The sequence below is a fragment of the Rattus norvegicus genome, chromosome 16, assembly GCF_036323735.1.
Source record: "Rattus norvegicus strain BN/NHsdMcwi chromosome 16, GRCr8, whole genome shotgun sequence".
NCBI lineage: Eukaryota > Metazoa > Chordata > Mammalia > Rodentia > Muridae > Rattus > Rattus norvegicus.
In genome coordinates this window covers 21370452-21386505 of record NC_086034.1, presented here as the reverse complement: position 1 = coordinate 21386505, position 16054 = coordinate 21370452, and the positions used below count along the sequence as shown (strand labels likewise).

General features: G+C 40.0%; 2 protein-coding genes across 2 annotated transcripts in view; both read right to left on the bottom strand.

The window, feature by feature from the left end:
- LOC134482475 (mucin-16-like) overlaps positions 1 to 16054 on the bottom strand; it is a 236869-nt gene that overhangs the window by 44525 nt on the left and 176290 nt on the right. The gene's annotated exons all lie outside the window — the stretch shown is intronic.
- On the bottom strand, positions 480 to 9905 carry LOC134482478 (ankyrin repeat domain-containing protein 7-like). Its single transcript, XM_063275948.1, has 4 exons — positions 8593 to 9905; positions 3988 to 4102; positions 3086 to 3259; positions 480 to 2075 (listed from the first exon to the last, which is right to left on the bottom strand). Exons 1-4 carry the CDS (start codon positions 8847 to 8849, stop codon positions 1911 to 1913), a joined length of 711 nt encoding a protein of 236 aa, XP_063132018.1. The 5' UTR covers positions 8850 to 9905; the 3' UTR covers positions 480 to 1910.

Below are 16054 nucleotides of genomic sequence, written 5' to 3'. Positions count from 1 at the left end.
TTGAAGACCTTTATATTTCAGTCCCCAGTATCTTAGTTTAGATGTACACAAACAATGTTTTTTGAAACCGGATCTCACTATGTAGCCATGCTGGTCTGAAACCCACGCCATAGACCATGTTGTACTTAACTCACAAAGGTCTTTGTGTCTCCTACCTCCCACAGTCTGGGATGTAATTCATGGAACTACAGGTCTAGTCAAACAATTTTGAATTTATTTTTCAGCAATTCACTATGACTGTTGACTGGTATCCTTGCGACTTTCTCAAGAGAAAACATGAGGCATGGTTAGCTTTTAAATAGAACACAAACTAAAAGGCTCAAGCATGCATACACACAATCAATCAATCAATCTCTCTCTCTCTGACTCTCTCTCTCTCTGTCTCTCTCTCTGTCTCTCTCTTTCTGTCTCTCTCTCTGTCTCTCTCTGTCTCTCTCTGTCTCTCTCTGTCTCTCTGTCTCTCTCTCTGTCTCTCTCTGTCTCTCTGTCTCTCTGTCTCTCTGTCTCTCTCTCTCTCTCTCTCTCTCTCTCTCTCTCTCTCTCTCTCTCCTCCCTCCCTCTTAAAAACTCTAAAGAGAATATTTGCCTTGCTCAGGGATGTATGGCAGTAGACTCTTAGGGAACACTAGGAGGAAAGATTCCAGGTCTGCAAGGAGATAAGAACTCCAGAGGACAAACAACAGAGTGAAATAACCTGGACGCCTGGGGCTCTCAGAGACTGAACCACCAACCACAGAACATACACGGGCTGGACTCACACCTTCCCACTCATATGTAGCAGAAGAGCAGCTGGATTTTCATATAGGTCCCAGTCAACTGGGATGGGGCCTATCAAAAAGCTGTTCCTTATACATGGGATACCTCCTTCTAGCTGAGCTGCCTTCTCTGACCTTGGAGAGAGAGGAAGTGTCTACCCTTGCAGAGACTTGAAGTGCCAGGGTGTGGGGATACATAGGGGATCCATGACTGCTCAGAGGTGAAGGGGAAGGGGAACCAGAAAGGACTGTGGAATAGGGAGACTGAGACAGGGTCAGTGAGTTTGATGTAAAATGAATAAGAAAAAATAAAATTAAATATTTCAAAGAGCATTAAGTTTTGAAAGGAGAGTGAGCTCTCTCTAGAAAGGCTCACCTTAAAGCACAGATCTGTTGTCTGGAAATAATGGCTCAACATAAACATTAGGTAAACATGTGTACTAAACAGGGAATTTCAGCATAATAATTTTATTTCATATGGAAGGGAATATAGCTTTGTAAGATCAATTTTTTTAGAGCTAAACATTCACAAAATCTAGGAGAAGATTTATAATTCTAAAATACCAGAATATGTGGAAGGAAATGAACTATTTATATATCCACATTAAAAGCTCCATCTGAAATGTGACACAAAAATGTCTTGGACTGCAATATCACCAACATTGCTAGTTAATTACAGGATGAAAGTTTACCGAACACCTCCTAGCAAAAGGTAGTTTTCTACTGCATTGGACATTTCAAACAGATCATTAGGAAACACTATTTATTACCTGTGATTATGTAACATATAATTCTAAAGATATGGCTTATACTGTCATTTTTAAGGTCAGAAATTATAAAATTTCAGACTCAGGGACTGGGGGTGTTTATTCATGGTAGAACATTTGCCAATGACACACATGACCTTTAATTCAGTGGCAAACTGTGTCAAAATAAAAAATACTGAAGTGGACCAACAGCTGATCTAGCTTATTCTTTGTCTTGGTTCATGACTCACGAACTGAACTACTGAGCTATGTAGTACTCCTGGTACTGCTGTTCTTTTGTTGTGTTGGAACAGTCTCTTTTCTAGCTCATATTTCGTGTGTAATAAGCTTTCTAAATATTTCTCTCAGAGTTTTTCAAATCATTTAATATCATATTAATATTCCTGACTTAAGCAATTCTCACCATCAAGAACAACACTAAGATTGTAGAAGAGAAGAAACTGTACCTGTTTGACACTTGCACGGCCTGTGCATCTGCACTCATTGATTCTAAGAAGTTTATCATTTCAGTCTGATTTTCATATGTTGCAAGTTGCAGTGGTGTCAAGCCATACTGTAAAGAAAACAATATTACATTTTATAAAACAACTTGTTTCTCAACTGAAAGTTCATCACAGATTTTGTGAACATAAACACACACTGTACTGAGTCACAAGGCACCATTTTTCCTACAACACCTGCTGTGCTTTCCCCACACAGCTCTCTTCTTCCCTTTGACACATCTTTTGTCTACACAACACTGCATATGAACACCAATCCCTTCCAGAATTTTCCCCAAACACTCAATGGTTCCAATCTTCTTAGCTCCAAAAACTAGGACCTCCATGGACACAACCCCAAAATATAAAGTTTGGTATGCCCCTGTTGAAGGAGTGTGCTCAAGAGGTATCTGGAGTAGAGTTTCTCAATCTGCACTCCAAATATATTTCTTTTCTAAACTAAGAATTATCTCCCAAGGGCAATAGCATCTTCTATGAATACCAAAACTTTTGAAAATCATAAAAATGTTTTGTATATTTTCTCAATGATCAGATTTTCTAATTTGCCTGACACCTCTCTCCTTTCCCAGTCTGCCCTCATCCCTGAGCCAAACACACATCAATACCTTCTTAGCAGCAACCCAGTTCTATATATTCTACAATCATTAAACTTGAAATGTATTTCTTTTCCTTGTTGGTGTAGATGTGATGTGATGTGTGTGTGTATGTGTGTATGTGTGTGTGTGTGTCTGTGTGTGTCTGTGTGTGTGTGTGTGTGTGTAATCCTAAAGCCTATAATCTTGAATTTCAAACTTAAAGTCAACGCTGAGACAAAATATGCTATTCTGTGGGTTTTTTGGCACTAATTATAAATACACACACACACAGACACACACACACACACAGACACACACACACACACACACACACACACACACACATATATATATATTTAAAGAGAAAAAGCGTTCCTCTGAACACATTCAGTGACAATGCTTGAGGTTCTGCATGTAGAAAATAGGTCTGAGTGTCCCAGCTAGAAGTAGCTAGAAGTGCATTGGGAATGAAGTTGAATGACCTTTACCTCTGTTTTGGCTTCAATATCTACGTTGTACTCCAGGAGCATCTTTACAATTGCTATGCTGCCCCTGGAAATGGCATGGTGAAAGGCTGTATTCCCACTGTAATCCATCAAATTTGGATTAGCATTGTGCCTGAGCAATACACAAACACAATGTGTGTTGTCCCGCTGCGCAGCCTGTGGAAATTGTACAAAGAAATACATCTTCACTTCAAGGAAGCCAAGGGAAACATTTCTACAATGGCACTGAATAGTTTCTCTGAAATCAGACAGAGTTTTAGTTATTCATATTTTCCCTCCATTTTGACACAAGGTCTTCTTAAATACTCCAGGCTTGACTCATTTAATGATCTCCCCACCACATCTTTTTCCAAGTGGTAGAATTAAGGGGTTCTACCAACCCACCTAGATGTCCTAAGCACTCAGGTCTGTGCTGGTTGGCTGTCACAATGCAGAGATTGCTTGTTTGCTTAGATTTTGTTCTTTTTGCCAATGTGATACATGCTTAATACACCTGGAAAGATCCTCACTTGAGGAATTGGACTGGCCTCTGGGGCACTGTGTGGAACTATTTTTTTTATTTAGACAGAAGTAGGAAAGCCCAAAGTCTTGTGGTAGGGGCATGCCTGAGTTCAAAGTTGTATAAAAAAAAAAGCTGAGCAAACCTGGGTAAAAGCCATGGAAAGCTGCATTCTCCCCTGATCTCTAGTTTAGTTCTTCCCCCCAGTTCCTGATTTGAGTTCCTGACCAGGTTTCCCATGAGGATCAACTGGGATGAATAAATGTAAGCTAAATAACTTTTTCCTCTCCTGAGTAAGTTTTGGTCTGTGTTTTCTCACAACAACAGAAACCAAACAAGGACACCTCTAATCCATTTCATACCAAAACAGATGGCCAATAGCTACCTTAATCAACGGTGTGCAGCCTTCATCATCCTGGATGTTAATGTTGGACTTATTTTCTAATAACAGTGTCACTACATCTGGATGGTTGTGGGCACTCGCATAATGCAGCGATGTCCTGCAAATTGAAAACACATTTAGCAACATCTCTGAATTCCCAGTAAGACTATCATCACCTGTAAGTACTACATAATATGAAGGTGATTTCTATCTGATGGAAGAAAGTAACTACAATGTTCTTATTTATTGAGGTCTACTCGAATGTTCATTTACTGTGCTAGGGATATGGTACATGACTCTTCCTATTTAAGGCAGGTGTTCTATCCTGACCTTCTTCGCTGCTCAAAGCAGCCTGTCTGAATCCTAGAAAAGTTCCCAAATTGATCTCAGCTTGATTTTAAGTCATACTCTAATATCTGGAACTTACTAGTTACTCCTCGGTATTTTCAGGAGCTCCATGACTCCATGTCCCCATCCAAGGGATGAACATTAAACATATCTTAATAGGGGCTACTCTGATGTTTCAGTTCGAATGGGGAAGAAATCTGCTACAACACTACAAGCATTTCCAGCTCCTGAGAGCTCAGCATTTCCTGATCATGGTAATGATTTCTCTTCCTAGTGATAACAAACAGAACTATTCTGTGAGAGAAAAACAGGATTTTATCAGCAGTACACATAAAAAAATTCATATAAAAGAAGTTTACATTTCTTAATCCTCCTATCTTATCCATTGTGGTTACCTTCATTTTCATTCACATTTTACCCTCTCTAAGAATGGAAGGTCATTTATCCTTTTTATTATTTTACAACTATAATTAGCAATACTTTTAGCACTTTACAAAATTAAAGGTAATTATCATGCAACCCATTGTGGCGTACATTAAACAAAATATGTCACAATCGACAGGTAAGTGGCAATTTTACCGGTCACTTGCATCTATGTACATTTTTAACAGTGAACAAAAATGTAAGCCCTCAGTCCTCAATACTTTCTTTTATTTTTATTTTCACATTTCATTTTTTATGCCCATATGTAACACTTCTATACTCGGTATAGAAACCAGGACCTCATGCTTTGCCGTATATTGATCAATGTGCCCATGGACTCACACCAAAATCAGGTAAATATTGCTACAAGGTAATAACCTATGGTGGCATAGCTGCCTTGCTTGAGATTCATAGAGTTTCAGTAAAATGAAAGGAGGGTTCCAAAGAGTAATGTTCATTTCATGTTATATTTAAATTTATACAATGTAAGGAAGCTTGACTGGGCAGAGAAATGAAGTTTTACAAATGGGAAGATCTTGAGAGATATTAGAATGTGTATTCTACACAGGGGATATCTAAGTTACATGTGGGGAATAAATGGACTGACAGAATGAAAAATTACCATTGGACAATTCAGTGTTTTTAAAGAAAATATTCAATGAACAGAAGAATATTTTAAAACTAAACTTCATTCTTGTATTCTTTATATGAAGCTCCACCTTAAAGACTAATTAACATCTTAGAATAACAAAATGATCAAGAAGCATGTGAACTAGGGAAAATATGCTGGTGTGTCATCGATTCCCCTTCAACCATAAAGACAGGATATAAGAATGAGGTGCTAACCTTTAAAAGTCTTGGAAAAATCAGGAATTCAAAGCTTACTATAAACATAGGAAAAGCAATATACAGCAAACCAATAGCCTACATCCAACTAAATTGAGAGAAAGTTGAAGGAATACCACTAAAATCAGGGAGTAGTCAAGGATGCCCCCTTAAACAAATTCAGCAAAGTGGCTGGATACAAAATTAACTCAAACAAATCAGTAGCCTTTCTCTATTCAAAGGATGAATAGGCTAAGAAAGGAATTAGGGAAACAACACCTTCAGAATAATCACAAATAAAATAAAATAACCCAGTGTGACTCTAACCAAGCAAGTGAAAATCCTGTTCGGTAAGAACTTCAAGTCTCTGAAGAAAGAATAGAAGATCTCATAAGATGGAAAGATCTCCCATTCTCACAGATTGGCAGGATTAACATTATAAAATTGGCCATCTGTCCAAAAGCAATCTACTGATTCGACGCAATCTCCATCAAAATTCTAACTCCATTCCCCATGGAGGTAGAAAGAGCGATTTGGAAATTCACTTGCATTAACAAAAAAACAGGATCCTGAGAACTATACTCAACAAGAAAAAAAAAATTCTGGGGGAATCACCCTCCCTAACCTTAAGCTGTATTACAGAGCAATAGTGATAAAAATGTTATGATACTGGTACAGCGATAGGCAAGTAGATCAATGGAATAGAATAGGAGACCCAGAAATGAACCCATACACCTACCTATGGTCACTTGATTTTTAACAAAAGAACTAAAACCATCTAGTGGGTAAAAGATAGCTTTTTCAACAACTGGTGCTGAATCAACTGGCACTCAGCATGTAGACTGCAAATCAAACCTTTCTTATCACCCTGTACACAGTTAAAATCCAAGCAAATCAAGGATCTCCACATAAAACCAGATATACTCAACTTAAAAGAAGAAAACATGGGGAAGAGACTAGAATACATGAGCCTGGAATACTTGGGAAAATTTCCTGAACAGAACAGCAATAGTTTATTCTCCAAGATCAAGAATCAACAAATGGGACCTCATCAAATTGCAAAGCTTCTGTAAGGCAAAGAGTACTGTCATTAGAAAACAATGGCTACTAACAGATTGGAAAAGATTTTTATGAATCCTACATCTGATAGAAGGCTTACATCCAATATACACATAGAATTCAAGTAGTTGGACTCCAGAGAATCAAATTACCTTATTACAAAAAGGGGAGCAGAGATAAACAAAGAATTCTCAATTGAGGAATATCAAATGGCCAAAAAGAACCTAAAGGACTGGTCAACATCTTTAGTCATCAGAGAAAATGCAAATCAGTACCACCCTGTGATTCAACGCCACACCAGTCACAGTGGCTAAGATCAAAACTCAGGCAACAGAGGTAGGCGAGGATTTGGAGAAGGAGGAACACTCCTCCTTTGTAGGTGGGAGAGCAAGCTGGGACGACTCTGGAAATCTGTTTGGAGGACCCAGCTTTACACACTCCTGTGCATATACACAAAAAGGGCTCCAACATAAAACAAAGAAACATATTCCATTACATTCACAACAGCCTTATTTACAATAGCCAGGAGCTGGAGAGAACCCAGATGTCCGTTCATCTAAAGAGTTCACATGGAAAGACCCCTGGCTTCAACTGCATATGTAGCAGAGGATGGCCTTGTTGGGCACCAATAAGAGGAGAAGCCCGTGGTCCTGCCAAGGCTCTAGCCCCAGTGGAACGGAATGCTAAGGCAGGGAATCCGGAAGGAGTGGGCAAACGGGTGGGGGTGAACCCTCATATAAGAGGAGGAGGGACGATGAGCAAGGAGGTTCATGGTAAGAACCCACACACACACAGAGAAAAAGGAATGAGGGGCTGGGGTAGTTGTTAAAACTCAATTGGTAAAGCATTTGTCCTGAAAACCTGACTGCTGATCTTGGGATAAGGGGATCCGCAAAGCTCACTTGCCTACAAGTGTGAGCATCAGTGTGCTCCAAGACAGTAAATAAAGCACACCATGGACTTGCTTGAGTGGAGTCTCCAGAACAGAGGGACGATGGGCTGGAACCCACAGGGAGGCCTGCTTGCCTGAGCTCAGGCCTTAGAACCCCATGGTGGTACAACATAACTAGCAGTCGACATTGTCTCTGACCACCACACCCTAAGCTCCACACGTGTGGGGCACAGGAAGTGAGATGAGGACAATCTCTGTCCTTCACATGTGTATCGATGTAAAAACAACAGTACAGAAGGTGATTACATGGGAGCATGGTCACAGTTCCAGTTCTAAATGTCTTTGATCCATTATTATTTTATACTATATTATTATATTGTATCATATACATTATATTATATTATACATTATTATATTACATCATATTATGTATTAAGAAAGTCGTCATAGAATCAGGGGGAGTGGGAAGTGGGATGGAAGAGGCAGGACAGGACATAACATTGAAATGTAAATGTATGAACTATCTAATAAAAATGAAAAAACAGAAAACAACAACAACAACAAAGAAGAAAGAAAATCTAGATAGGGGTCTTGGCAATAACAGCTCTAGTTTTGTTTAGTAGAGAACTCAGTTTGATTGCTAAGACACACAGGGCAGCTCACAACTGTCTATAGCTGCAGTTCCAGGGGATCCTGCACCAGGTTCTATCACAATGGTACACAGAAAATACACAGAGGCAAAACAACGGTATTTATGTGTGTGAGTGTGTGTGTCTTTTTGTATGTTTACAAAATGTAAGGGTTAACATAAGAATAAAATTATGTAGTTTCATTAAGGCCTAGGAGCTGCTGTTCCACAGTGTGGAGGTCTCATACGACTAAGAGCATTTAGCAGGTATAAAACCCAGGGGTCCCCAGTGAAAATGAGCCTATGTATGACCACTCTCTACCCTCAGATTGTAGCCCTGGAAGTTGATTTGTCTTCCTCCTTAGCCCTGAGTGTCCCTAACAGTTCCTACCCTCCTCCTTTTACTCCCCTCATCAATTTGAAGCCCCATTACCTGCCCCTCCAATCAGATTCATCCACATGATGATGACACTCATGGATCATACTTTCAATTTTCTCCATGTCCCCAACACAGGCCGCTCTTTGTAATCGACCCACGGGATCATACCCGATCAGATAGAGGGGAAATTTCGTCGTTTTCTTTTGACGCAGGCATCCAAAACCAGGACAGGAGCGCCACAGACGGGTGTACCAGCGTCCCCTTCTGGGGAACTTCAATGCCAGAGCATCATATTCAAAATCTTCCTCCATTATGGAGCGCTAGGGCCGCCCAGGACCTTCTTACCCTCTCTTCCCTCCCATTTAGCTAATCTCCACCTCCCAAATTATACGATAAGAGTTTGCTAAAATCACCAATTCTTGCCAAAGAAATGTAGGCAAGACCTGCTCGTTCAGGGTTAACTGAACTATACTTCATCACCTAGCAACACAGCTGCACTGGCACCACCATAGTGACATGCTCTGAGCTCACAATGGAGCTGGCTTACGGACTGTACCCTATGCTTATGCTCCATGTGTGCCCCCCTCAGACTCCACTGTTAGGAGCCCAGCCCCCTCAGTGCTTGTTCAAAGCTCTGTCAATGTTGACGCTGAAGTAGATCTATTTGCATGGCCTTCAAAGGGAGTACTGAGGGCAGTTAGGGCAGCCATTGCAATCTGTAACCCTAAGACTGGCCTGATGGACCTAAAAAAATCATCCTGATTTAGCAAACCCAGACCCAAAACAACAAACATTTCATGTGTCTGCTGTTAAGGATGTTAGGTTTTAAGTATCTGATATGAGAACTACAATCTGGATAACCACACAGGATTCCTGACTATCTACTAGGGAACTAGGGGGCAGAAGAATATCTGCCCAGGAAGAGGAAGGAGTGTATAGTGTTGGGAAGAGATAAAGAAAAGCTAGAATAGGAGGGGTTAATGAGAGGGAACCAGGAGAAATGGGTAGAGCCAAAGGGTACACACTTCTACCTCCCTCGCATTTTTCAAGCCCCATTACCCTCCTTTCATATTCATCAACATGATGTTGACTGGAGTTGATCACTCTCTCCAGTGTATCCAGGTCACCTGCAGGCTGCATGTTGGAATGGGCACACAGATTCATACTTGATAAGGAAGAGGGTCAGTTTCTTTTTCTTAACCAAGCACCCACTGCCCTGGCATGCAAGCCTAGGTAAAGTAGGAAATAAGGGGAGGGACAACAAACACTAAAGTCCCTTTGAAAAAATTAAATGGAAATCTGCTACTCTATTAGCTTCCTATATGTATGGAATACATATGGAGCCAAAAACTAACATGACACGAGGCTCCACCTAGACATGTTGTGCCACCAAGTTACAAATCCAGCAACAGGAATGGGTGGCAACCTGTTGAGTCATTACCCAAAGGGTCCTATAGAAAACCTTGACCATCACAAGCCAGTGCCAAGACTATTGGTTGCTCTATACAATCTGATGTTCAGGACTGACTTCTGAAGATAACATTTCTGTCATCACAGGGGGGGATAGGTTGAGCCAGGGTCTAACTAGACTCTTCACACTACTAACCAGAGTTCATAATACTGGAAGGTAACCTGTCTGCTACTGGAGGGCAAAGGTAATCCTCAATATCAGTCAGCTTCAAACCCTGAAACCTACAGTAACACCTACAAAGAAGCTCAAAGGCATCTTCAAATCTAATTATAGGCGATCTAGAACCCTCATATCTTCACAGGCCCAGACATACATATAGTGCACACACAGACACATAGGCAAAACATTCATACATGTGAAAGAAGCATAATCTTTCAATAATAACATGTTTACAGGTATGTAATACACTTATGCAGCAAATTCATCTTTTTCAAGTATATAATCTAGGAGTGCATTCTTACTATGTCATTAAAATTATGCATCCCTTATACTATTGGTTTTAAAAATATTTTAAGTTTGAGAAAACTCTGTGGCCATTAGAAGGTACTCTTTATTCCTCCAGATCCTACCCCCTATCAACTTGTTAGGCACCAGCTCAGCCTATCCCTCTTTAATGACAGAAGTGTTACTTTAAGTATAGGAACTTAAGATCAGGATGTGTAGAGCACACCATAGCCCATGGTGTGCCTGGGTTTCACGGATGCTTTGAGTTAATGAGTAAAGTGGCTGCAATCCAATCTAACATTTGGTCTCATTCGGTTGGTTTTTGGTGTAGATGTTGTCGTCGTTGTTGTTGTTGTCATTGTTGTTGTTGTTGTTGTTGTTGTTGCTGCTGCTGCTGTTGCTTCTGACATTGTTTGATAGATTGATTGGTTTTTTGGTGTCTGTTTTTTTGAGGTTTTTGTTTGTTTAATTGATTCCTTGTGTGAGTGATTGGTTGATTTTCAAGAAAGTTTGTCTCTGCCCACCCCCTTTCTCTCTCTCTCTCTCTCTCTCTCTCTCTCTCTCTCTCTCTCTCTCTCTCTCTCTCTCTGTGTGTGTGTGTGTGTGCTTGAGTGTGTGTAGCTCTGGCTTTCCTGAATCTACCTCTGTAGACCAGGCTGGCCCCAAACTCGTGAAAATCTACATGCCTCTGCCTCCTGAGTGCTGGGATAAAGTTCTATGCCCTCACCGACCAGGTCATTTTGCAAATTTAACATAAATGAAGTCATCTAATATAGAAATATCCCCTTTCTTGGTCATTAAATAATAGCTTCTTTTATCATAAGATAGTGTCAATGCCTCTGTCCATCTCTAGAGACATTGTATCAATATGATAAACTCTGTTTACCCGTTCATCATGCTGGACCATTTGGGGTTCTCTCTTTTGTCTTTTACACTTAGCAGAGCAATTATACATCAATCACAATAAAATGAGCTTCAGACTTGCCCTCAGGACAATGTGATGGAGAAAATACCTCTACTGTGATTCACTTTTCCCAGATTATATCCACATTTTGTAGAGTTGCTTAAACTCAACCAGCATCCTAGCCTCCAAGGCTCCAGTGCTGCTGTTGAGCAGAGTCAGAGAGGATGGAAGAGTGAATTTTGGGGGCATTCCTGTAAAACTAGGTCTTCTGGATGGAACAAATGCTAGCAGTCATGAGTCCAATACAGGGGCCTTTGCTGAAAACACCCCACACAGAATGGGGCATCCTAATTCCATCAGGTACTGGAAGGAGCTCCTGAAGTTTTAAAGGGTACCAGTTGAAGACTGGTTTTCACTTGAAAAATACACTAAAAAGCTACTGATGTAATAAAGAGTATAGAAACTTGTGGCTTTCACTTAAAACATTTTAATGGGAAACTCTTTTTTTTTTATTAACTTGAGTATTTCTTATATACATTTCAAGTGTTATTCCCTTTCCTGGTTTCTGGGTAAACATCCCCCTAATCCCTCCCCCTCCTCTTCTTTATGGGTGTTCCCCTCCCCATCCTCCCCCCCATTGCTGCCCTCCCCCCAACAATATTAGTTCACTGGGGGTTCAGTCTTAGCAGGACCCAGGGCTTCCCCTTCCACTGGTGCTCTTACTAGGATATTCTTAATGGGAAACTCTTAATTAAAAGGCAAACAGTTTAGGTCAACACTCATAGGATGAGTCACTAGGACTAGCAGCAGAGTCCTTGACAAGAGGGAGTCCTACTTAGCAATGTCATGATAAACCCTCACAAATCAGAGGCCCACTGCTCTCCTTGGACTGTTTTACTAACAGTGCTGTGCTGGCTTTCTTTTACAACTTTACAGCGTACGCAGACCAGACTCCATAAATTGTCATGTCTGCAAACGTCATCTTCTGTTCGTGACGTCACTTTATCTCTGAAAAAAACTGAGCTTCACTAAGGATCACCTTGGACATGGATACATCTACTGTCATGGTATTGGCCTGCTGCCTGCCCGATGGCAAAGAAGGACAAATGAGTCACCTCCAGGACACTGCACTCACAGAGACATGGATTCTCCTTGATCAAGGTTCCAATCTCCTGGATTGTGTCATCTGGTAAGTGCGTGAGAAGTATTTGTTCTTTTCACACATAAAATCCTGTTCACCAAAATCAGTGAGTGCACAGTGCACCCTTCAGGTGCAGACCTGACCTATTAGACTGAGAATAAATTTTAACAAACATCCATGCTCAGTGGAATCCAAACATCACATCTGTCTTCCCAAGTGGAGGATATTTATACTCATTAAATTGCAGAAATTACTAAAATAGCTAAATACTAAAGGGAAACACAGGGTGGCTGGTGCCATTGTGCCATCCTTAGGTGATGCTCCCACAGGTCCTCTGAATGCACGAAAGGGAAAGTACTGACCTCTACCTTCATCCACTCAGCAATTCCTTGTTTGAATCCTATTGACTTCTTAGTATTACTTCTCAGATTCCATGTTGTTTTTTCTTCTCTTTTACTAGGGACTTGGTATTATGTCGGTAAGTCACTCACTACAGTAATCTATCACCCCAATCTCTTAGAATCTCTACGTTTATTTGCTATAGAGATAATGAAGTCTTGAGGGAGAGACGTAAAGGAGTCATCCCATTTAAAATGGAGTTACGACCGTCTCTGTACACTTTCCAGGTTGGGGTCTCTGTGTTAGTGTCTATAGCCTACAAGAAGATGATGCTTTTCTAATGAGGGTTCCAAACACAGATCTATAGCTATGACAGTCATTTCATTGATACGGATAAGAGTACTGTGTTTTCCTCTTGGCTCAGGACATACCTACTCTTAGGATTTTGGCTGCTTTAGCAGTTTCAGGCCTGGCTTCCATCACATAGAGTGTGTCTGAAATAGAATCAGGAAATAGAATTATTTCCATAATATGTGTTCCACTACTGTACCAGAACATCTTACGAGCCAGTAACTGGTTTACTTTGCAGGATTTGTAGCTTTGGGATAACCATGTTTGCATTTCTGTTCTGAAATCATGCAGACTACTTTACGTATCATGAATGCTACTTGGTAGGTGTGAAGCTTAATAGATAAGGTTTTTCTTGTGTTTATAGAGTAAATATACTTATTTTTTATAGGAATCTATTAAGATTTTTACGAATGGTAGAGGCATCATTTTCAGCTAAATGATGATGATCATTGATTTATGCCATGTTTTAAATTTCAGGAGGTATGATTTATGAATGGATGTTTTTATTCTCTGTGCTATAGGAGTAATGTTCAGGAAGTACCATTCTGTACAGTAAAGTCAAACATATTTCCTATTTTCTCATCTCCCACATCTGTGGTATGAAGTCTTATGTTTTGTTCCATGATGCATGTGGCATTGACTTTTGTGCTTGTTCTGTGTAATGGACCAAGTTTCTGTCTTCTCCATGAAGCTGTCTCTATTCATCAGTATAATTTGTTAACGTGCTGTCAATTCCCCATATACCATGGATTTATTTTTAATTTTTATTTTTTAATTAATTAGTTAATTAATATGTACTTTCCTTCAATCTCTTCTCCAAATTTTGGCTTCATATTTCCTGCTATAAATATTTTTGTTTCCCCTTCTAAGAAATACTGACACATAAACATTTTGGTTGTCCTTCTTCTTGAGCTTTATGTGATCTGTGGATTGCACCTTGGCTCATCTGAGCTTCAGGGCTACTATTCACTTATCAGTGAGTGCACACCATCTGTGTTATTTTCTGGGGTCACCTCACTCAAGATGATATTTTCTAGTTCCATCCTTTTGCCTATGAATTTCATGAAGTCATTTCTTTTTAATAGCTGAGTAGTACTGCGTTTGTGTAATTGTACCACATTCTCTGTATCCATTCTTTTGTTGATGGACTTCTGGGGTCTTTCCAGCTTCTAGCTATTAAAAATAAGGCTGCCATGGACTTACTGGAGCATGTTTGTCTGTTATATGTTGGAGCATCTATTGGCTCTATGCCCAGAAATGGGTATACCTGGGTCCTCAGGTAGTACTATGTCCAATTTTCTGAGGAAACCCCCAGCTGAATACCAGAGCAGTTGTACCAGCTCGCTATCCAAGTAACAGTGGAGGAGTGTTCTGCTTTCTCCACATTCTTGTCAGAATCTGTGGTCACCTGAGTTTTGTTCCTAGCCACTCTGAGGGGTGTGATGTAGAATCTCAGCATTGTTTTGATTTGCATTCCCCTAATGACTAAGGTTCTTGAAGAACATTTCTACAGGTACTTTTCACTTATTCGATATTCCTCAGCTGAGATTTCTCTGTTTAGTTCTATATCCATTTCTCTAATAGGATTATTTGGCTCTCTGGAGTCTAAGTTCTTGAGTTCTTAGTACATATTGGATATTAGACCTCTATTGAATGTAGGAGAGGTGAAGACCTTTTCCCAATCTCTTGGTTGCCGTTTTGTCCTAAAGACAGTATCCTTTGCCTTGGAGAAGCTTTGCAATATTATGAGGTCCCATTTGAAAGTCCTTGAGCAGAAGCCATTGGTGTTTCTTTTCAGGAAAATTTCCGCAGAGTCCCTACGTTCGAGGCTTTTCTCCACAGTTTCCCCTATGGCTTTGAGTGTTTTCTTTTTATGTGGATGTCCTTGATCCACTTGCCCTTGAGCTTTGCACTAGGGAAGAAGATCAATTTGCATTCTTCTGGGTGCGAACTTCCAGTTGATCCAGCAACAATTATTGAAAAAGCTATCTTTTTTCTACTGTAAGGTTATATTTCATTTGTCAAACATCAAGGGACCATAGGAGTATTTGTTCATTTCTGTGTCCTCAATTCTATTACATTGATCTACCTGCTTGTCTCTGTTTTAATACCATACAGTTTTAAAACTATTGCTCTGTAATACAGCTTGAGGTCAAGGATGGTGATTCTATCTTTTATTGTTATTATTTCTTTATGTTGAGGATAGTTTTCTCTATCCTTGTTTTTTTTTTTTGTTGTTATTCCAAGTGAATTTCCAAATTCATCTTTCTGACTCTATGAAGGATTGAATTGGAATTTTGATAGATTGTATTGAATCAGTAGATTGCTATCAGCAAGATAGCCATTTTTTATTTATTTACTTTTATACTTCAGATTTCATTCCCCTCCCAATCCACCCCCTGACAGTCCCACATCTCAATATTGCATACCTCCTCCCCCTACCCCTTGTCTCCTCCACAAGGATATCCCCAGCCCAGCAACTCCACCATATATATAAGCTTCCTGGAGCCTCTAGTCTCTTGAAGGGTAGACATCTGCTTTACCTGAACCCAGACAGGGGTGTTCAATGACTCATGGCTGTCTGTGTACAAATTTATGGACAGATGTTTAATTATGTTTCCCAACCTATGAGCCTTTGAATATTGTTGCAGATTTCATTATTGCTTTACCGCTATGGTGTAATAACTCCAAATCTGTGCCGGTGAGGGCTCAAGCTGCGCTAATGTTGATAACTGTGCTGACCTACATGGCTCCTTTATATTGACCTGTTAAATTAATGATGGATTTCTAAATGTCTTTAAAGAATCGTGTTAGTATTCTTAGGGGGTTGCACAGATTATCTAGATAAATTTTTGTGTTATGGCCA